This window comes from Malurus melanocephalus, unplaced genomic scaffold (genome assembly GCF_030028575.1).
Source record: "Malurus melanocephalus ecotype Western Australia unplaced genomic scaffold, MMel_1.1 scaffold_16, whole genome shotgun sequence".
In the NCBI taxonomy this organism is placed as follows: Eukaryota; Metazoa; Chordata; class Aves; order Passeriformes; family Maluridae; genus Malurus; species Malurus melanocephalus.
Window position 1 is genome coordinate 3,648,145 of NW_026623248.1, and position 22,277 is coordinate 3,670,421.

The 22,277-nt window shown below is 39.0% G+C and overlaps 1 protein-coding gene across 5 annotated transcripts in view; it reads right to left on the reverse strand.

Annotated features, from left to right (window-relative positions):
* Window positions 1-1,062: 1,062 nt before the first annotated feature.
* ANKS1B (ankyrin repeat and sterile alpha motif domain containing 1B) overlaps window positions 1,063-22,277 on the reverse strand; it is a 404,590-nt gene continuing 383,375 nt past the window's right edge. For 2 of the 5 annotated variants that reach the window (XM_057385963.1, XM_057385955.1), the window contains exons 23-26: window positions 15,833-15,919; window positions 11,135-11,272; window positions 6,198-6,365; window positions 1,063-5,070 (exon numbers count right to left, since the gene is read on the reverse strand). In XM_057385963.1, coding sequence (XP_057241946.1) covers window positions 4,960-5,070; window positions 6,198-6,365; window positions 11,135-11,272; window positions 15,833-15,919 — 504 coding nt within the window. In that variant the 3' untranslated portion in view covers window positions 1,063-4,959. Of the gene's footprint in view, window positions 5,238-6,197; window positions 6,366-11,134; window positions 11,273-15,832; window positions 15,920-22,277 lie in introns of all 5 variants that reach the window. The other 3 variants (XM_057385930.1, XM_057385946.1, XM_057385937.1) reach the window with 3 other exon arrangements.

The window sequence follows — 22,277 nt, forward strand, 5'->3', positions numbered from 1 at the left end:
CTGTGAGCAGTGACTCTTCTGGCTTTTGATAAACACCAGGCCAATTTGGAGGAGTCACTGCACTCAGTCTCAAATGCAACATCAACGTCTGCTTTGGGAAATCCTCTAACTCTACAAACACCCAAATTCCCTGGTGTTTGTCAGGAGTGTCCCCAGTTTTAAGCCTTGTCCCAGCAGCAGCTCTTTTGCATAGATGGTGGTGCATCCCCCCTCTCACACGGCACTCACTGTGATTTCAGAAATGCTCATTAGGCCTTGGCCTCAATGAATGACAGCTCAGCTAAGCTCCTTGGGCTYATCAGAAACACGGTGTGCTCTCCGGAACTTATGCTGGCTAATGAGCTCCTGTTTTTTAGTGAACAGTCCTGGAAACTTATTTTTCTTGCCTGCATAAGTATGGAAGTGTAACACCACATTTAAGACTGAACTTTCACAGAAAGTTACTGACCTGAATAGGGGCCAGGACGGAAGATTACTGTGACAAAAGCAAACTCTCTCACAGCCCTATAAACAGCAGTTCTAAGTGAGRCCCTCCCTGGATCGTGGAGGGCTGCAGCCAACAATTCCCTCTGAATGGGACTCTCCAAAGAGCCAGCAGATTCTCAAGTTCTCTGTATTTGTAGGACCACTGCCAAAAGCCAACGATGGAGCCTGGGCTGATACCTCCACTCCTTGAGGCTCGACCCTTCACCCTTTGAAACGATTCAAAGGCGTCCCACAAGAGTACTGCACTGAACCCGAGGGGAATTTTTCACAGATATGTGTCCATAGTCYCTTAGTTGTGTCTGCTGAGTGTGACTATACCATAGCAAATTGCTGGGGTTTAAAACCAAACAGCTGCTTCCCTTTTCCCCAGTCCCCTCCAGTGAGAAAGAAACAAAAAGGCAGAGATTATGGGTGGAGGTAACAATTTACTGGAGAAAAAGCAATGAGGTAAAGAAAACAAACAGTAACAGCAAACAGTACTCATAACAACAASGTATAAAAGAGGTGATTTACATATAAAAGGTGCTCACCACCCCTACCCAGCTCCACACTGAGACAAAGACAACATGGCAGATGTTACCAGAGCCCAGCTGCTCCATCTCTTCATGAGACAAAGGACAATGTGACGGATGCTCCCACAGCTGGTGTCCCCCTTCCCCAAGCCCAAGACAATCAGAAGCAACAATGGACAAACCCTCCAAGCCGGACTGTCTGCACACCCTGACTGCTCTGCTTGCACTGACTGCCCTGCTCTGTGTCTGCACCACCCCAAGGGCTCTGGCTGCTGCTTTGTTCCTCCGGAAAAAAGGAACAAAATGACATTTCCTCTGTGCACTCACCTTTCCTTCACCCAGAACCACATTCCCTGCGAGTGTGGTTTAGAACACTGACCGAGCCACACGCACACAGCTCTAGGCCCTGCCCCTGTCAGTGAAGGTGAGATAATTAACCYTGGTGCTAATCTCAGTAATTCGTAAATAGATTAGACTCGTACCTAAGCTAGGCCTGTGASTTACTGTCATGCTCATTGTAAATGCTAAAAAAATCTTTTCTTGTTTAAATTAGGCGGTCAATGAAGTGCTCTTAAGTGCTGTTAAAAACTTCAGGCCTAAATCATTGGTCAAGTCTGGAGCTAAGTTTGGCAAGAGGGTCTACTCTGAACTTCGTGACTCAACAGGAGGATCCCTCTCATTCCTTTTTGTTTTCACCCTTTTCCATCCTTAACCTTTTCCCATCCTGAACCTCCAAACAGATAACATTCTTTATTGTGCTTTCACATTTTTATTAAACCCGGTTTTGCCAATAGCTTTGCCAGTCACTCTTTGAGTGACCTAAAACACCATTCACAACAGCATATCAGAGACCTCACTACCCACGTAATTCTCAAAATCCTTTGTCACCCAGACCTCAGTTGAATTTCATGTCAAATGCAAYTGACTTCTGTAGCACCTGTTCTTTTGCCTCGTCTCCACCTTCCCACTTTAAGGAATGAACTCTTGGTTTTACAGCACCCAAATGCTCCAGCTTCTTCATCTACTCTCCTTCACTGCCTCTGCTTCCCTCTTACCCTCAAGGTCAAGAGTAGCAATTTTCCTGACTCTATGATCTTATAGAAGTYTCTGGCTTTTCCCCTACCCTCACTCTTAAGACTGACCATTATCCCTTTACTGCCTATGAACTTCCACCACACCAGGAACTTAAAGTTCCTGAAAAGTCACCTTGATCAAAAAAAGAGAAAAGATCACGTGGTAACTCCTCTGGATTAGTGCAAGTTCGTAGAAGTCCCTTTGGATCTGAAGAAAGGAYTGCTGAAACGCTGTCCCATGCTAGAGGAGACCCTGTGGACTTCTCTCTGACTGGCTTACACTAGTATTGGTTAGTAGTGGATGGACAGATGGATATGTTTCCTTCTAAAATCCCAGGTTTCCACAGATASAGAAGTCTCTTAGGTCTGTTAATTATTTTTCCTTCCACTTCAAATTTGTCTGCTGTGGGGGCTTTAGTTGCTCACTGCCTGTGTCCTAAAACCTTCACACTCCTTCTCTGCCCTACCAGTCTTTCATCTGTCTCATCTTTCATCAGTTCTGCTAGTCAACTTCAGTCTCTTGTGCCCCATTTTCTCTCCCAAATGAGTCTGCCTGTTTACTGTGACATCTTACCTGCTTGACATCTCTTTGATGAACCTAGATCAAATTCTTCCCATAAGGAGCCAGTTCTTCCTGTTGTTTCACACCTTTCCTTTACATCTGCTTAGGCTCTTGSTGCAGTTCCTGTCTCATCCTTTAATTTGAGGGGTCACTCAGCTGCCTAAGAGGTGCTCCAGTTTTATACCCTGAAAACCTGGGCTGTTTGTACTTTAYGTGCCTGAAGTGAATGTGTTTTAACATAACTCCTGCACAAGTCTTTAAAGACTGTGATTAAATATGGGAAGTCAGCAGTTTAGTAGTGCATGGAAGAATCAGTTAATGCAAGTGTGACATTTTTACCATCTGTAATCAAAATCTGTGCTCCAAACCAAAACTCTCTCCACAGCAATTCCTACGTTTCCTCCGTACAAGATCCAAACCTGATGAAATCAGTGAAATGGGAGTGGGGGAAACCCTCCCTGATTTCAGTATCATTTACATTATGCCCCTTATTTCCTTCAGCAATGATAAAATGATACACAAAACTGGGACTGTACAACTTCATTTTATTTTGTGTGCTTTTATAGGATATAAATAAATGACAAAATTACAAAATTTATAACTGGAAGCCCAAGCATATTTACATAAGTATTTGTTGCAGTGAGGCTACTATTTACTGTTCTCCTATACAATTTTCCTTTTGGTACCATATTTTTAGTGTTAATTTTTTTTTACTGTCAGTTGACTAAGTACATATCAACAGTGAATAAGCAAAAATATGTACAAGGAACTATTTTGTTCAAGTAAATTGAATACGGTATTAAAAGTATGTCATCACTCAGCGCTATGATTAGGTTTAACTAAACCATATACAATTATCAGTTTTAAACCAAGTTCAATTATCCATTTTTGGAATATACCAACTGATGATTCTAACTGAAAAACTTCAGCTGGATATGAAATAATAATTAAAAAAACATTAAGACAACCACACAATTTATCAATATCTCTATAATGAACTTCAAAATGGTTCACAATTTGACTGGATAGAACAATATATGTTAAAATGTCATTTTTCTCCTATAATGATATTTTTACTGTTATAATTTCAGTTCTACATAAATATACATCATGGTATTATACAAATACTCCACAGACATTAAAAAAATTAAAACACTTTAAAGAAAAATTAAGTAAATCTTATTTAACCAAATATTAAGCAAATGCTTAATTATTTTGTTCCATGAAAACATTTTTATTACTTTGGAAATTTTTTCCTTTTTCTTGCTGTTTTTATCTAGAAAATGTTTTGCAGTAGAATTTTATCAACACTCTTCGAAATAAGCTTTCTGTGACAGAAATCTTGATAGCAAAATCCATGGTTTTGACTTTTTTAGAACCACTGAGATTATTTTTTAAAATTACTAGTAGAATTCATGGCTATAGCAATGTTGAACTGCATAAACTAGTGTAGTAGAATGACCATTCCACTTTCATTCCAGACTGATCACACAGAACATCCAGTGCACTGATGCTACAACTCTTTATAATTTTCRTAATGCTGCAATAGCAGTCATTTACTCAACTTTAAAATAAACAATATTTATCATAATTAATCTGGCTTCCTTCCATAAATATTCATATGTTTTCCTATTCTACTTCTCTTCCATAAAAATATCTAATAAATGTTTTCTGTTCATTATTAATACCTTTTTCTAACCATTCATAAAACTCTGATCCTTTGCTACAATGCAAGAGGTTCTTATTTCTGTAGAGGATCAAAGGACATCAATGATTACATATAAAATCAGCGCACACAGAAATCAGGGTGCCTAATTTCTTGTCACTTTAATGAGTTCTTTATTCAACACAGTAATTATTAATGAATTCAGTGGTTTCACAAATAATCTATTTATTAATTCTGGTTCTATTTCGATTAAAAACTGCCAAGATTTAAATAAAAAACCCAATCAAATACTCTACTCATAGGCAGCATTAGCATTAGTTTAGAGACCTTTTTTTTTCTTTAAAAAGTAGAATTCTAAAATAAGAAATCAAAGAAAGCACTGTGGCAGAGTCACAAGGGAGAACTGCATGAAAAATAAGGTTTTTCACTCCTCTTGTGGACTGTAATTTTAAAAGTCTTCATATAGTGTCATTCTTCTGTCAGTGCTGCAGGAAGAAGAACATCACCAGAAATGACTGTCAGCCTTTTTTGTTAGTTACAAGGCCACTCATACAGTGCAGTCTTCCTCTCTGCTGGATTGAAACGTTGCCATAAAGGAAAGGCTGTGCTGTGACTGCTTGGCGTGCAAGGCACAACAAGGAACAGGGGGACAGTTTTGTATCAGAAAATTGTAGTTTCATACTTGGTATTAATGCCTCTTTTGGCCTCTTGTCCAGGTTCAACAATCCAGGGTAGATTCGCAAGAGTCTTTTGTTCGGATGGATCTATCTGCTTTAAGACAAATGCAAACATACAGACGGGTTACCATCTCCGTGCAGGCAGCTTGAGCAGAGGGTTTTTCTTTAAACTAACAGGGCAAATCCTGAATTGACAAAGTCGGACAGCAGCAAGTATGGTGGTGTCTACACTCCCATGTACTCATGGCTGCCTTCTTCTTCCTGTTGAGATCAGAGCTGTGTTTACCCCCAAGCTATAGGGTATCATAGTTCATTAAAGCCACACTTCATCCTGAGAAGTCTGTTCGCTAATGAGACAGACGATGGCATCAGGAAATGTTTCTACTTAAAATTTTATGGAGGAAGATTCTGTGGCAATGGATGACAGAGTGTACAATCACACATTTCCCCCCCTCCCCCTTCCTCTCACCCAATAATTAAGTGTCATAGCGTACAGTTCTCACTTTATAATCAGTGAATATGATACAATGTGCAGTCATTTTTTTCTCCTTCCCCTCCCAAATCACCCCGTGACAATATTCTCATTTAATTTATAATAATTTTCATAATTTTTTTAAAAAGGTCTAGTGTAAAAGAATATTTCTCTGTCATCTCTGCGCTTCAGGAGGGCGCTTTAAAGACAATCAATACGTATGCTTCAATGAGCTTTATTTCTTAAGGGTCTGTGATTAGTACTGAAAAATTTGATCCCAGATCAAAAAAGAAAAAAAAAAGAAAAAAAAAGGGTAAGTAAAGAAAAGAAGTTGCTTGGTGTGATAGGATAATTGTAAATTGATTTGGATTTGTAATTTAATTAGGATACATATGCAGAGATCCCATACCAAACAAGTTAGGTGATAGGAGATTAGAAAAGTCCTTGGAACTGCAGAGTTTGAGAGGTATGTATTGATTAAACGGAATTAATTAAAACTCTGCATAACACACATATAGACAAGGCTAACCAAGCAACATCTTAAACTGGAGGAATCTGAAATAAGCAGTTGTTTGAAATGGCTGCCAGTGCTGTGGTGACACAACCCTGTCAGCTGATGAGCAGAGGTGGCACGATGGAGCATTTCTGCCTCTAGAGGTATTTTTATTTGTACTGCTTCTAGTATTTAAACTCTTAACTGCATAGCCGAATTTTGAGCTTTTTTGCATGCATAACTACCTTCTACTTACCACTGACTTCCGAATACTAACACGTGGTTTGGGAATAGGTTTAGAGGGTTTGTTTTCAAAGCTTTCAGGGAGGGTTGAAGAATGGCCCCCTTTTCGTGCTTGTAGTGCAAGCTGATAGGCCACCTCAAATGCTTGTCCTAGCGTAAGAATGATTTCGTAAGCTAAATTCTGGAACAAAACAGAAACAGTTAAAATTGAGGGGAGGTTGAATTATTGTCAGATACATGAAGTGGGGTTGTGATTTGTAATGTAAATAATTAATGAAAATCACGCTGGTAATAGGTTCCTCAGTCTCTGTAATGTTTACATCTGAAACATTTGATTTCTCATTGATTAAAAATTATCTAAATGTAATTTTTTGATGCTACAGGTAGAATGCTCTAAATCCCTTTCAATATGGAGAGACAACCTGTTGAAAGATTTATAAAGCATAAATTAGGTATCAGAGGGGTTGGTATAAATATCTTTTCAGCACAGTTTTTACATCAACGAAAAAGCAGCTGTGAGTTTCAAATATGACTTTAATCTAAATGGCAAGTGAATTCCTATGGTAATTCTCCCTCAGGTTTGTGGGTTTGTTTTTGTATATTTATTTTTGGCCTCCTACTGGAGTCTATTTTAGGCTCCTACTAGAGCCTATTTCTGGGCTACTAACTCTGCAATAATGTTTCTAACCCCTGCAGAGCAAATTCAAGCCTACTGGTTTGCCTCCATATGGTGTCCTACAGTCCCCTTAGAATAATTCATAAATCTTTGGAGTGATTCAGAAGTTACCCTCTCCTTCCTCAACCTCCATAGCCTACAGTTGGAAGCAATTCTGCATTGCTTTGAACTTAGGTGATCCCTTAAAATTCCCACATTTCTGATCCTTTTTTAAAATGAGGTATGTCTTTACTAGTCTAACTGTTAAATTTGCAGTAAGTGATAAAGAAATGCAATGCAATGCACTTGAAGTACACTATTTGCAGCAATTCAATCATTAAACAAAGTCAAATGGAAAAGCATTTTATTTCATGCCCTGTCATTTCCCTGAAGAATTTCCATTCCTTTTTATCAGTAAAATATACCAAGATAATACAGGCTAAATTCAGCATATTTAGCTCATTAAAAGAGCTTCTTATAAAGGTGCCAGCTCTGGCCTGTGTTAGGTCAGACAGAAAACAATTCTACTCCAGCACTGGGACAGGCTCTCTGCTGTTACAACTACACAAGAGTGTCACAACAGCAAGCCAGCCAAAGTTGCACAGCTTCCCAAATAAAAATGTCTGCCTGATTTGATAGCTGTAAGCTCCAAATTATCTCCCCTTTAACTTCAAGGGAAACTGGCCAGGACTGAAAAAACACTGAGGACGCAATTTGCCAGAGGAATAATAGAAGAAAAACTAAAGAGGCTGTTACAAAGTGCTCTGTGTTTTAGCAGAATGCTGGCTATGGAATTAAGAGCAACAGAGTATAGGCGTTAAAAATGTAGAGAATTACATAATTTGAAATGGAGTGTGCTTTTCAGTGGGATAAGAATATTATTCTAAAGAGAGATGTCTTTAGAATCAGCTGTTGTGACAGAAAGAGAACATACTGTATCATGACAGGATTGTCTGCAGTAAATATTATTATTACTAAGGAATATTATAATAATAATATGATTATTATTTCTAAGGTATTATTATTACTAAGGAATACATGCAGCAGGATAAGGTGTAGGAACGGCTTGCTGGGGAATGTGCAGGTTGCAATACTAGCAGGACTGAGAAATTACACCATCCAGGATGGCATACAAGAAGACACTGAGACAGGCCTAAAAATTTTGGAGGTAAGAGGGGGGAAGAGTGGCAAACTGAAAGTTTGCCATAATGAGCCATAAATTTAGTTTAAGTCCTGCACCTTGTATGAAGCCACTACAATCTGTTTTTCCTTGTTGTCTATAAAAAAAAAGAAACAGGCCTGCCTGGGACCTGAAAACCATAAAAATATGTAACTGTTTCTCTGGTTAATAAATATTTGAAATCTAGCAAATAAAACAGAATATTCACGGTTCTGTTCAATATTCAAAATGCAAACTGAACCATAACTTGTACATAAATTTCATACATTGTGTACTATGGTAGAGCCTTGACAAAGGGAAGTYTACAAATGGAGGCAAGGAGAGCTTTAAAACTGTACCCTGTAAAATTTAAAGAAGTTATCTGAAAAAAACCCATGAGTAATTAAGTTTGGGCTGAGGACTGTCCCACCTGTAGTACTGGGAGAGGATTATAAGGACTATAGTTGGTACAGATTCTTGCAGGGGCTTTATTGGAGAGGTGAGAGCAGGATACCCCCTTGAGCGTAGAGGGGAAAAACCAAACCAGAATCCATTGTGGAAATTGTTCTGATGGAGTGGTGAGACTATTTGAACATTTTACATGTGGCACAAAAGGAAGGATACAGGTCTGCCTTCCTGACAGACACTTAAAGGAAGTTTAGACTCCCTGTCTGCTGTAGAGAAGACACTGACTCTCACTGTCAAACTCCTTAGAAAGGAGAGAGAAAGACCTGGGTCTTTCCAGGCTGCTGCAATCCTGCTCCTTGCTTGGCACACAAGAAGGAGAGTGGGTAAGCCAATGCCTTTAAGCACCAATTTCTGGGAGATGAGGAAGGTCAATTGCCTTGTTTCCCAGACACTGCTACAATTCAGTGGCCCAGTKCAAGCATGAGTCAGGATTCTTCAGCTTTTACTCAGCCAACCTGTTACAATGCCTAATTGTTTCTTACATTTTAACTGACTTTTCTGTTGTCTTCTGTTCATAGGTGCATTGGGCAATGAAGGATTATCTGATGGAAATTACTTTGGATGTCTCCAGTGCTTGAACCAGAAATTGATAGAGAAGCTGTGTTGAGGGTTTGTTTCTCCAGAGGGAATCCCCTCACTTGTAGATTTAAGGCTGCTTAGTAAATGAATGAAAGTGAAGTGGATTTCAAATACTGAGCAATAAATCCTATTGTTCCCCAAAACCTTTTCCCCTTCAATATTTTTTAATAAAGTCTGATGTTTTTGCAATTTTGATTATAGAATTTTAACTCTGAGTACTCGTTAAATGTACAGTTACTCCTAAAGAGTATCAGTAATGCTTGTGGTTACATGGCACAACACTAAAATACTTCCCTATTTCTTGCCCACATTTCCTGAGAAACTGAAGGACCCAAGAGATTGATTTTTTATCATAACATTGCATATATTGTATTACCAAAATATACATGATTTAAAAGGCATTATACCTTATTGTGTATTTGTACCATTCTAAACCCTTTCTTAAAATGATTGTACTTCTATCCATTGACAAATGGTTAAATTGTTTCTATTGGCAAACAGGAAGATCAGATTAACATAAGCATTAGGCTTTAAAGAGCAAATTTAATTTACGGTGTGCTTGCATTCTGAATATCTAGCTATTTTTATAGAACTTGTACTTGCATCAAAAATGCTAGTTCCTAAGAAATAAAACAACACAAAAAGAGAATATCTGAGTAGGTAACACCCCACTGAGGATTAGGTTGCAGAAGAAAACTAAGTTAAGACAGTTAGACACTAATGTTTCTGCATTGCTTAAAATAGCCATTTAAAGTGCTTCGGATATTAAATGCTCCTCCTAAGATACAGGAAGTGGGCAAAATGGAATTATTTCTAGATTACTTTTCTTCCCTTGCCAGGAAAGGAGATGAATTTCATCTGTTATACCTGAGTCTATGTTTCTGCTTGATTACTAAACCTATAAATGAAACTGCAGTACTTCAAAGCCATTAAGTAGAATTTAAATAGACCAGCAAAAGTAATAACCTCACTCAATCAGTCTAATTTCAGTTGATTCACGTATCCCTGATACCAAAAACCTGTATAATGTAACATCGTGTTGATCATTGTCTATCTATTTTTAACACAATTTCGAAGTTTTTCTGCTCCCTGTGGATACTAAAATGTTAGCAGAGAATTTAAATAACAAAAGCACTCAACTAAAATGCTAAAATTCCTCTAATCTACCTTTACATCTTGTTATTTAAATTCTCCCACACACTAGTGCTGTGCAATGTTAACTATTTCCCCAGTCCCAAATAAAAAGCTGCAGTTCAGGCACCCCTGGTTTTTTTATTTAACTTATTTATACTCATGTAAGCATCTTTCAAGAAGTCATATATATTATCATTATTATTAGTAATTAGTTCTTTTTTTCTTGAATAATTTGGAGGTTTTAATAGCATTTTAAATTTCTCTTGGGCATGACTCAAAGGGCAAGTATTCTTGAAAGGTTTGGACTATAAATCTTACTCATAAAAACTTTTGCCATTACTTACTTATTTCACCAATTTTAGCTGCAAACTGCATGACCAATTAATTGATATGTGTTCATGATTTCTTGAAACAATAACAGTTTATGCATCCCCATCTGAAAAGCATAACTATAGGAAGAAATCAGTAATTTTCAACCAACGAAACAGGAATTCCAAGGACTTTTGCGGAAGTAACATTTTGAGATATGTAGGCAAGAATTATAGAACAAGGAAATAAGAACTAAATAATTAATTTACAATTTTCAGAATAAAGTCAATCTTTTGGTGGGTGCTGAGATTTCAGAATGGATGGTCAAATCTTCTTGTTACAAACTTTTTGGAAGGCTATGGTTTATATAAGAATTACATGTCAAGACTTGTATGAAAAGCTACTTGCTAAGTTTACAGTCAACAGCTGGGGTGACAGAGGTGAGTTATTTCAGATGGGAAATGAGATATCAAAGAAAATCTTTGCTCTTCTCCAGAAATTTCCTTTTGCTATCCCATAGTAATCTTTTCATGTGGTAAACTAATACCTTCCATTAATCACCATTAATACATCCTGAAAATGTTTTAACAGAATAAATATCACTAGAGGAAAGAACTATGAAATGAAGTTTCTTCCACAAACTGACCACATCGAATGCAGTGAATACGTGGCAGTAGTGGTGATTGGTCTTCAAGTCTTTAGTGATGTACGCAAACGTCGAAAGGTCTTCGGGGTCTTGTGCAGCACAGGAAATGTTACGGATTTCATGTTCAGCAATAATATTCTGTTTAAAAAAAAATACACTCAATCAATTCAGGAATTAACTTTAAAAGAGTCAGAAAAGGTGTGGGTTTAGATTTGCATTTACATTGATCTACTGTACCAAAATATTTCAGCAATCTCTTAATTGATTTAATGAAGATTTAATATATCCCATTTGTGACTTACAGAGATTTGGAATTTTAACCCTCTCCAATTGCCAATAATTATTATGTTCTAGAGTCTTCTCTATGAGGCCACTTGTGCTTTGGAGTTTATTCAGGATCCTTTGACAAAGAGACATCTTTCCTGGCACACAGGGCACAACTTCATAAGATGCTGGTATAGTGCTTTGAAACTGTATTTATAGATACAGATATTTATATATCTTATGAAGCTGCTGGGGTTTTGTACAGTGATCAAAATGGGACACTCTTTCGGTCTACTGACAGCCAGGATCTGGTGAAACCTGGGAAGCTCAATAGTCAGGTTTTTGCACATGCTGTTTGACCAATTTTAGCTATACTTCTTCAGAGGAAAAAAACACCAAACATCTCTCATAATTGAAGATGGGAGTTACTTAAAGGATTCTGATTACTAAAATGGTAACTACAGGAAGATCTGATGACTTATCTCCACTTACTGACAACAGCATCCTGTAAGAGAGATGTAGGAAAATGAAACGGTTCATGCACCGAGCCACACTACTGCAACAGCCAATGTAAGCTATAGCACACTACTGGGAGAGAGGTGGGGCATGTCTGTCTGATGGCATAAAAAAAGGATGTCTTAAAGCTTTGGAGAAAATTATGAATACTCATTACATAAATTGCTGATATGTAATTATTGTGTTCAGGCCAAAGGAACCATGAAGCCAGGGAAGAAGATAATGCAGAGTGGCTTATGATCAGGCCTTGCTTCAGCAACACACGTGTTTCAAATGGCCTGTCTAAGGAGAAGGATGATTCACTGGATAGGAATATACTCAGGGGATAGTTCATATGCTTTCCTGAATTGTAGCCCCACTGGCTGTAGCTCTGGCATTTCCACAAAAGCCCACAGTGACATATTCTGCTGCAGCATGGACCAGGGGACACTGTAGTGCCCCAGTTCCTCACACAGCCACTGCTTGCTGCTGCCATGGTTGCATCTGTCTGAGTTACAACAACCTCTGAGCATACCTTGTTTTCCCTCACCTCTCTCTCTTCCTTCCCACCTCTTTTCCTCCAACCCTCGTTTTTAGTCTTTTTTTTAATACAAGTAAAGCACTTCAGATTGCTTTGCCATATCTTTTCTCATTTGCTAACTGGCAACTTTCCTTCTCGTAGGTGTCAAGTTATTGAAAAGAGGTATTAAAATATATAATTGAAGAAATTATGACTTAGGAAAAATCTTAATTAAAAAACATGCAAAATTTTAAATTATGAAAAAACTGGGATAAGGAAACTTTTACTGAAGAAAAGAAATAATCCTCTTAAGTTGTTGCAACATACTTGATTATTTCTGTTTAATGCATTATTCATAAAAATGACAAAACCAGTACTTGTGTTTCAATATATGCCAATTTATAATGACATGTATAATCTCTGCTCAACAATTGCTTGCTTTTTATGTTACTTGAAGCATTTTACTTGCTTTGTTCTCAAATTGATAACTTTTACCCTCAATAAAGATTTTGTTGAGAATTATGCCAAAACCAGGGATTTAGATATCCACAGATAAGAGCTGTAATACACCGTCATTGATGTAGTGTTGGCAACATTGTAGTTCAGAAAGCAGAAAGAAATCAAGCTGGGAAGTTCTTAAAATCACATGTGAAGTATTTATGCCAAATCATGAGCCACAATGTAATCACCTGAATTTATGCTGCATATGTGAAAAGCTATGTTTTTCTGCAGTGTATGTTTCTGCTACGCTGAAACTTTTTCTAGATGACCCAGGGTTGACACAGGGATTTGCACTTGAGTAAAAATTCATGGAGATTATTTCAATGTTTTAATTTTAAACCAAGTGAATTTCAGAAATAGATACATATCGAGTTTGTTTTTAATAAAATAAAAGATACCTAAACTAAATCTTATGGATGGAAATTGGTAGTGAAATTGAGAGTTTTTCTCAAGCTATACTAGGATATCCTCTGTGATCTCCTTTCAAAATTAAACATTTTTCAGTGCTTCATGTGTTTACTGTTTCCTAGTGTCACTATTTCAGTAATCATGGGCTCATTCTGTAGGAAGTAGAAGGATATGAACCAGCTTGCTGTTCTGGATACACTCCTTGGGCACTGACTGACACTGTACAGCTGTTTTAAAAACAGTCCTTTATTTTGGCAAGAGAAACCTTTGGTGCTTCTCAAAAAGTGGGGAAGCTGAAAGTCAGTTCTGGTTCTGCCAAGGAAATACCTCGGAGAGACCACGCTTTTGCTAAGCAGCTTTCCTTTGCTTGCCTACCTCGTGCCAGCCAATCTCCCTTCTGGCAGAAATCACCCAGAAGTTAGGGAGAGCTGTGAGCCACGAGGAAGTTCTGTGAGTCTGCTTTTTCCTAAGCAGCAATTTCTTTCTGGCCTCACTTGCAAGGAAATGGTGTCATGCCAAGCTTCAAGGTGCCACTGAGACAGCTGCCGTGGAATGAGGTCAGGGCCCCTGGTCACCTGCAACTTTACCTGCTATGACTGGGAATACAAATTCTTAGCTTGGTGGCATAAAGGAAAAGGATGAACAGCCATGAGAGCTGAGTTTTCAAGCACAGAACTGCTAGCTAGTTTTGTCATTAAAAAGTATGCATTTRTTGCTAAGTGGTGCCCAGCGCCGTCAACTATAAGCTCATGTGGAAGCAGTACAMGTCTGAATAGGCTCTCACCTTAGTGCTAATCTGTTTTGGGTCTTGAAGGAATTGGGAACGGCACACTGTGGACAAGGATGAGAACAACGCTTCTGGGACAGTTGCAGGCTATTACCTGGTTTTTACAGAAGGGAAAGGCAGTGCAGATTTTGAACTGGAGAGAAAGCAATCTACCACTTGAGAAAAAAAAACATTGGACTGTGGCATTATTTACCTCCACCAAACACATCTGTTGCACTTCTAGATTTCAGTGGGACTCATCAAGAGCCATCTAATGCAACTTGCCAAACTTCTTCAGGTTTCCATCTTACATAAGACTCGATGCACTGTGCCAAGAGACACAAGAAGCTCCTTTTGTTCTCCTGATTTTTTTTTTTGTAAACCTAAGGCCGTTGCCGTTACATCCTTTAYGCTACAGACAAGATTTAAGAGCTGGAAACAGCATTATCCAAGTTAGAGTTAATAGCATTACAATGTCCTGATTTATGCCCTACATGTCAAAGAACATAAAGGGAATGAGGGTTGTAGAAGCTCAGTTTTGAATCAGTGGAAGTAAAAAGGAGGTGAAAGGAATCTCTGGCCCCTCTGCTCTCGTAAATATGYCAGACCTGAAGAAACAGTAATTTCACCACAGTTTTTCTTTTGTGCCATCCTCTATCTCTAAATATGGCTTCCAAACGCTGGCAAAAGTTCACGAATCTGCTTCCATCATCCTTCACTTAAAACACAGTTCTAGTTTAACACCTTTAAAAAACTGATTGATTTGGCAAGTTTGATGGATACTGGGTTAGATGTACTGTGTCTGAATGTTAACATTCATCATTAACCTTTTATATTGCTTAGTCAGTTCTAGTCATATAACAGAAAAGATAATTTCTTTTCTGTTCATATAAAAGCAGGATTGTATTTCCTTGCCATTTCAGACACACAAAGAAGAGAAATTAATGTGTTACTTTACTTCTCTTTACAGAGCTTGTACATTTCACTTTGGCTAAGCAATAATCCATTGCTCTATCCATCACTGAGTTCTCTGATCTCTCAATTTCTGCTTTTGTGGCTTTGGTTAGTTGGGGTTTTTGAAAGATTTTTGGATGCATTTTAAAATGTAAGAAACAAAGCACAGGAGCATTGCCACACAGGAAGATGAAAAAAAAAAATGAAATAACAACTATTAAGAAGCTGCTGCAGTTCAGGTAGTTAAATGGCTAGCATCAAGAAAACAGCTCACAGAGAGGCTCCGATATTTTAAAAGGATATTCAAGGCTTGTGCTTTTTATTCTTGAAGTGGCTGACACTGGATAAAACTGCATCTTTATTCTTCATTGTTGCATCTTTTTTTAAAATAATTTTGCCCAAATTGCATTAATGAGTATATATATATATATATATATATATATATATATATATATATCCTGCATATTTAAGGAACTGTACAGAGAAGAATATGGTAAAGGATTCCACAGAGGCTCTCTGCTAAATGCCTTTTGTGATAAACTTGCATTTAATAGCAATAGCATAAATGCTGGACACAATGTTCTCCAAACCATTAAAGTGGCTTCAGTTGCTCGCCAGACTGAGTTTCTGGAGAATGACAATGATATTACAGCCATTTTGGAAAAAAGAGAAGAAAAAAAGAAGAAAACATGAAATGCAAATCTGTGCCCTCTCTGGCCYGGGCTTCATAGGTATTACTATTTCTCCCAGTTGTAAGAAACAAAAGCTAATATTGAATAATTGCACATACCTTATTAGTGGCATCAATAAATTTGACTCCCTTGTAAGAGACAGACAGGACAATGGTTGGTACTTTCTTCATCTGTTCTGTAGACTTCTGAAATCAAAATGAATAGATTATTAGAGTTGTGTTGCATTGCAAGAACAGTGCTCTCTTCTGATTAAATAATTAAGTTAAATGAATACTTTACTTCTTCACCTGACTACACTCTGGGTTCATGCTCTCTTGTAGTTAGAAAACTAAAACAGGCTTTAAGCTTGTTGTCAGGACAGTAAAAACTCTCCTTTTTACTAGCACAATGGGAAAAGAATAAAGTAACTTTTCTGGTCTTAAAAATACCAGTCATGCAACCAGTGTTTCCCAAAACGCGTGTGTTTARAACACCTATCTGATATGGCCCATCCACTGCTGCCTCCCTCCCCTTCTCCTGCCCTTTCCAGCTGTAAGAATCAACAGAATCAATTCTTGCAGTACCATTTTTTTTCTGCAATTAGATGCTGTTTAGAAATATCTGCCTGTTTTTCCCTTCTTGCAGTTGTATTTGTACATGAGGTGTCCCTGCAGCCTGCCAGGTCTGTCAGTCWGTCCATCAGCCCACTCTGTACCTCATCACTCTGACTGCACTTCCAGGGCAGCTGCTRCTGGAAGCTGCTTTACACATGAATTAGCACAGAGGCTTATTCTGCATTCTCTCAGTTCTCCTACCTACAGTTCATGCTTTCCTACAGGATTGTTTTTTCTTTTATGCCAGTCTGCTTCCGTGTGCCTTCAGCGTGTTGCACACAGCAAAGATATTTTCTGCTGAATGGACTGGGAAAATATTTGGGGCAGATTTAGTTCTCTGCAGAAAAAAACCCCTTCATTAGCTTACAGATTAAACTTACTAGAACAACCCCAAACCCAAGTAAACAAAACCCCCAAATACAGCGTAATAATTTATAGCTAATTTGAACCATTGAAGGGGGAAGACAATGACAGACTAGACTATTCTACACAAAACTACTATAAATAAATAAATTAGATAACATTCAGAAAATGCTTATTTATGGGACTATYTGCAAACAATCACAGAGATCAATCAATTATTTTCTTGAGTGGAAATGAATTGTTGAGAGTTACAGGTAAACATGAAGAAACATCAGCACAAGGAAGGAGAGTGTAAACCCACTGAAAAGTCTAGAACTGGCACACAGGAAGATCATTAGAGCAGCTGAACAAAAGTTGCARTGGTGGTTTTGTACCATTAAAAAAACCCAAACCAGCAGAGATAGAAATTTAAAAACACAAACTGTAACTAAAAAATATGTTTGAAAAAACAGATGATGCTAACACTAGAGAGCAAAACAAACAGAAGCTCAAACAAAACAAAAAAACAACCCTGTAATCATATCTCCTTATTGACTCKCAATCCTCCCAGAATCAAACAAGACTCCATTTTACTCAGCATAAAATTCAAAGCGACAGATGCAGCCACATTCTGCAATTAGTGTCCGTGCCATGAAGGCTAAAACCTCTAATTAAAGTTTCACRGAGAGCCCCACCCATCCATGTAACAGAGAGGACTGATGGATCTCCCATCTCAAGKGAAGAGAGACTTGAGAGAGCAATCATGTGTCAGTTTATCCTGGAAAAAACTCCTTTCACCCAGAATGCTCAGCATATTTAAGAAATGAAGGCTTAAAACATCCAAAAGAATTTTAACAGAAATCTGAAGCAAGACATTAATCTGATTTGCATGCCTCTGAACTGAGAGGAGAAAGAAATGGTATCCCTGCCAAAAGCAGAGCAAGCATCTACCTGTGTGCATGTGTGTGTGTGTGTCACTGTAACAGATCTCAAATGAGCCTTTCCAAAAAATTCCATTTCAATGCAGAGGAAGCATGACAGCGATTGYACAGAAGCTGCAGTACACACATCTATCAGAATAACAAGCAATAAACCCCACACATGCTCATACTGGAAAATAGTCACAACTATGACAATATCACTTTAATCATCTGGCAAKGCAACAATCACCCAACTCTTGTCCCTCCATTCTAGTCCGACAGCTACACACAAGAGCGCTTTCTTTCCAATTTTGATTATTGTAATTACCTCCTTCCTTGCCTCTTTAACAGAAAAATTCCTTTTCTCCAATGTGCTATACAAACACAGCTACTAAGTTCACACATTTTAGCTTTTCTGTATAATTCCCCCCATCTGGTATTTGCCATAAAGGCAAAGAAGCATCCTGTTGGCCAGCCAATGCTGTACCAAACGCCTCTTTTCTCTAGACCCATAGCTTGAAATTTAATGATCTTCATCTGCTTCACATTCACCTGGGTTTGTCTAGCCCAGACCTGACCTCTAGTATTCAACTGAGGTTGTGAATTGCCAGAAGACTGTATCTGAGCGAAACAGCTCATCAAGATGATATTAAATTACAGCTGGCAAATTAGGAAATGAATCAGASACTGATGGACATTTGTAATTTATTAAGCCAAACCATCTCAGCTGGTAAGGAGCACAGGATGTTCCTCATCACCTTACAAACCATACAAACCCYATGATCTGTGCAAAGGTTTTCTGGAAGACTGCAGTCCAGTGTAGAATTATGATCTGGGGTAACAATTCTGCACTTGTTCYCCCATTGAAACAAACAGATGGAATAACATCCTTTATTATTATGTCAGTGCCATCAAGAAAAACATGCAGGTCTATTCCCTGGCTCAACTCTTAGTGATACAGTAACTGAAGTCCACCAGATAATTATTATTTTCAAGCAGTTTCCAGGTTTCAACAGTTTTGAGTTATAATGGTGAGCTTACACTACTTGCTTGTTGTTCCTTTCTTTTTAATGAAGGAGTTGTCTGCCAGAAGGTGTAGTGTGAGAATTCAGAGATACAATATGAATTCCTTTCACTCAGGCACTGCAGGTGCTTTGGCTCTGAATTCTCTGAAAGCTGAGATGAAGACCTACAGCTTTCTTGGTCAGACATTTTGCACCTCTGTGCAGGCCAAGTGGGCATCTCTGCCCATGTCTGTGCCCAGATTCTGAGMGGAAGGTGGGACACAGGAATCAGTATTCCCTTTCCCTGGGCTTTTCAAGTTCTAGCTACTATAGCAACTCCATGAGGACACAATGAGATGACAAAATATTCTTGTCCATCTGGTGTCTCTATGGGAAGCATATGGCCTCGAGCCAAAGTTCTAGGATCCCCAGCTGAAGGCTGGCATTGGACGTCATGTGCATGCTGACATATGGTCCAATGCTCCAAGGCATGTTCATACCATCGTAGCAGGGTTAGATTTCATCTCACATTGAAGCAATCGTACTGACAGGACACTGTCTTTGAGCAAGTGCTCACTAGCCTGGAACTGGTCATAGCTCCTCTGAACTCCACTGCTTGTGCCTGTAACTGGCTCTTAATTTCAACACACTTCTTCAGGAGAATCACCTGGATGGACAGCAATCCTTGCCAGGAATAAGATTGCTGATCAGCTGGTCACCCACGTCAGGACAGATGTGCATGCCCTGTCTCCWCGGGGGCCCTGCTCCTGCAGCCAAGAGTCTCCGTGCTGCACACCCTGCACTGCTGCAGAGACTGAGCTTTGGTGCTCTCTCTGCAATCCTTGCTGCCAGACAGGTAGGTGACTACGTGAAAGCAGGCCATGTATAATTCAAGAACCATGAAACAGCCTTGTCTGCTGACACAGGAAGATGGAAGAAAGAGTCACCATCCTAAATCCAACGAGACATATATGCAGCTTCCCCAGACTGTGTCTCAAAAGACWCAGAGCATCTTTCTCTTCAGAACAAAGAACATCAGGAGTACCAGTCTTGTCTGTGTTTTGATGCAGCTGTTACAATGAAGCTGCTTCATCCCCTCAGCACCCACAATGGAGATCAGCCCACTGGAAGAAGGCACCTTCTGCATGACTGCCTGGTTACTACAGGGATTGCTCTTACAATAAAGGTGTGAATTTAAGACTATTCTGAGTTTGTATCTGAACCCACTGCTGCCGTTGTGTAGGACAATGCCGTTGTGTAGGACAATGCCAAAACCCCGAACATGCTCGGACAGTGCTGCTCCCAATTTGTGCTTTTGAAATGGGTCATAAGGGGATACAAGAGCAGCGGTACCAGAGAGAACAAGAGAGGGAGTGCAATCTTGCTTCTCATCTTGTTCATGGATTTTCTTTAGTTTCACTGGAAAAAAAATGACTCTCATACCCTGAGTCTAAACTGATTTTCACATTATAGTGGTACTACAAATTGTCTCAAGCAGGTAAAGCATTTCCACTTGCATAYTGATTTTGAGTTAAAGGCTGTGCAGAACTGCTGGACATTTATGCAGAATATAAACTGAAATCCAACTAATTCGAGATCCACCCTGCTGCTGTGCCTAACAAATCAAGGTAATTAAAAACGGCTTAAGAGGCAGAGGACTCTTCTTTAAAGTAATATAAACTAGTGGTTTATTTTTAAAAAGCAAATGCAAAACCTGCAACCCTGAAGTGCCTTTAACCCTTTCAAGACAGGACTGTACCTCGATACCTTACTYTGTGCAGAACTGAGAGCACTAATTCAACATCTTTGAATGCTCCTGCAGYGTACAAACCATGGTATCTCTGAGCCCACACAGAAAGCAGCTGAATAACAAATTCAGAAACACACAGGGAATGGTGCCCAAGTAAGACGCTCACACATTCCCTTGATACGCTGCAGCACAGGGTGCAAGGCAGCCCACTCTGAAAGAGCTTTCATCTCTTTTGTTTGTTTCCTGCCCAGAGGAAATGGGATACACTGGTACTTCTRCTTTGCCATGTTGACCACTTCAATGGATTTATACATGCGTTTATAATTTGATTACTCAGCTTTCATACAGCGGCCAAAATGAAAACAGGTTCACAAGCTTGCAAGTAATTGTATTTGATATTGCAAATACACAGTAAAAAAAAAAATATTCAGCTATGCAAGTCACTAACAATTCCATATATAAATAAATTCTAAGTAAAATTTTATGAGCCTGTAAAATCGTAAGTCTTCCTCTTGGCTTTTTATTTTTGTAAATTAACCTTCAGTCCTGTATTGATTTTTAATAGCTAAATGAACACTGTAGCTGGCAATTTTCCTATTCAATTATGTACTGGAATCCACTTCATTATAAGAATCTGAACTTTTTCCCAAACTGGTAGCAACTATTAATTTTAAAAGGCATCAAGACTGCATATTTCAAAATATGTGTTGGTACACCACCTACTATCATACCTGTAAGTCTGCTATTTATTTAAGGCGTATGAAACTTCACTAAACAGTTCACAGAATCATAGAAATCTCATTTGGAAGGGGAACCAGAAAAATTGAATCCAAATCCCAGCCCTGCACAGCACCATCCCCAAGAGCCATACCATGAGCCTGAGAGCATTGTCCAAACACTTCTTGAACTCTGTCAGGCTTGGTGCTGTGACCACTTCCCTGGGGAGCTGTTCCAGTGCCCAGACACACTCTGGGTGAAGAATCTTTTCCTAATATCCAACCTAAACATCCCCTGACACAACTTCAGACCATTCCTGTCACTGTGCACCACAGCGAAGAGACTCGTGTCTGCCTCTCCTCTTACCCTCAGGAGGAAGTTTGTAGCTGCAATGAGRTCTCCCCTCAGTCTCCTCAAGGCTGAACAGACTGAGGGACCTCAGCTGCTCCTCATGTGGCTTCTCCTCAAGGCCCTTCACCACCCTGGCAGGTGACTGTCCAAAGGTGGCCCTCCTTTGGACAGTCTCTAACAGCTTTACACCCTTCTTACAGTGTGSTGCCCCAAAGTGCACACARGACTCRGGGTGAGGCTGCACCAGCACAGAATAAAGTGGGACAATCACATTCTCGACCAGCGTGAGAAGAGGAGCTTGAGTGAATCACTTTGACAAGATCATACATGAGATGAAATTGAAATAARAAGTCTAAAACCCCATTTGACCAGTTAGTTTTGAAGCCAAATTGCCTTCTAATAAATATTTACTAACTTCTCTCAGTCAAAGAAATTTAAAAATGCATTACTGACACAATTTAACACTTCTTGGAATAAAACTACATCTGCAATCCTTGTGGTACAGAACTGTTTACTTCTCTACAGTTAGTGGATGCCTCCATGCTACAGCATCAATATGAACACTGCATTGGGGGTGCACCTGCAATGCACCTACTTGAGAGTGGGATGGCTTTTTTCTTTCACAATACCTCTAAAYGTTCCTCTGCATTCCTCCCACACCTTACATTCCTTTCAGCCATGGCTCAAGGATGCACAATGCTCTGAAGAACATGCAGGATGTAGATGTGCATGGAGACTGAATGTCTATAACATCTTCCACCACTACTTTTTCTTTTGAGTAATATCCATGTCCCTGTTCCACTGTAGGCCATCTGAAAGCAGTGGCCACACAAGAGAAAGGCAGAGCTCCAAGTCCCAAGAGAGCA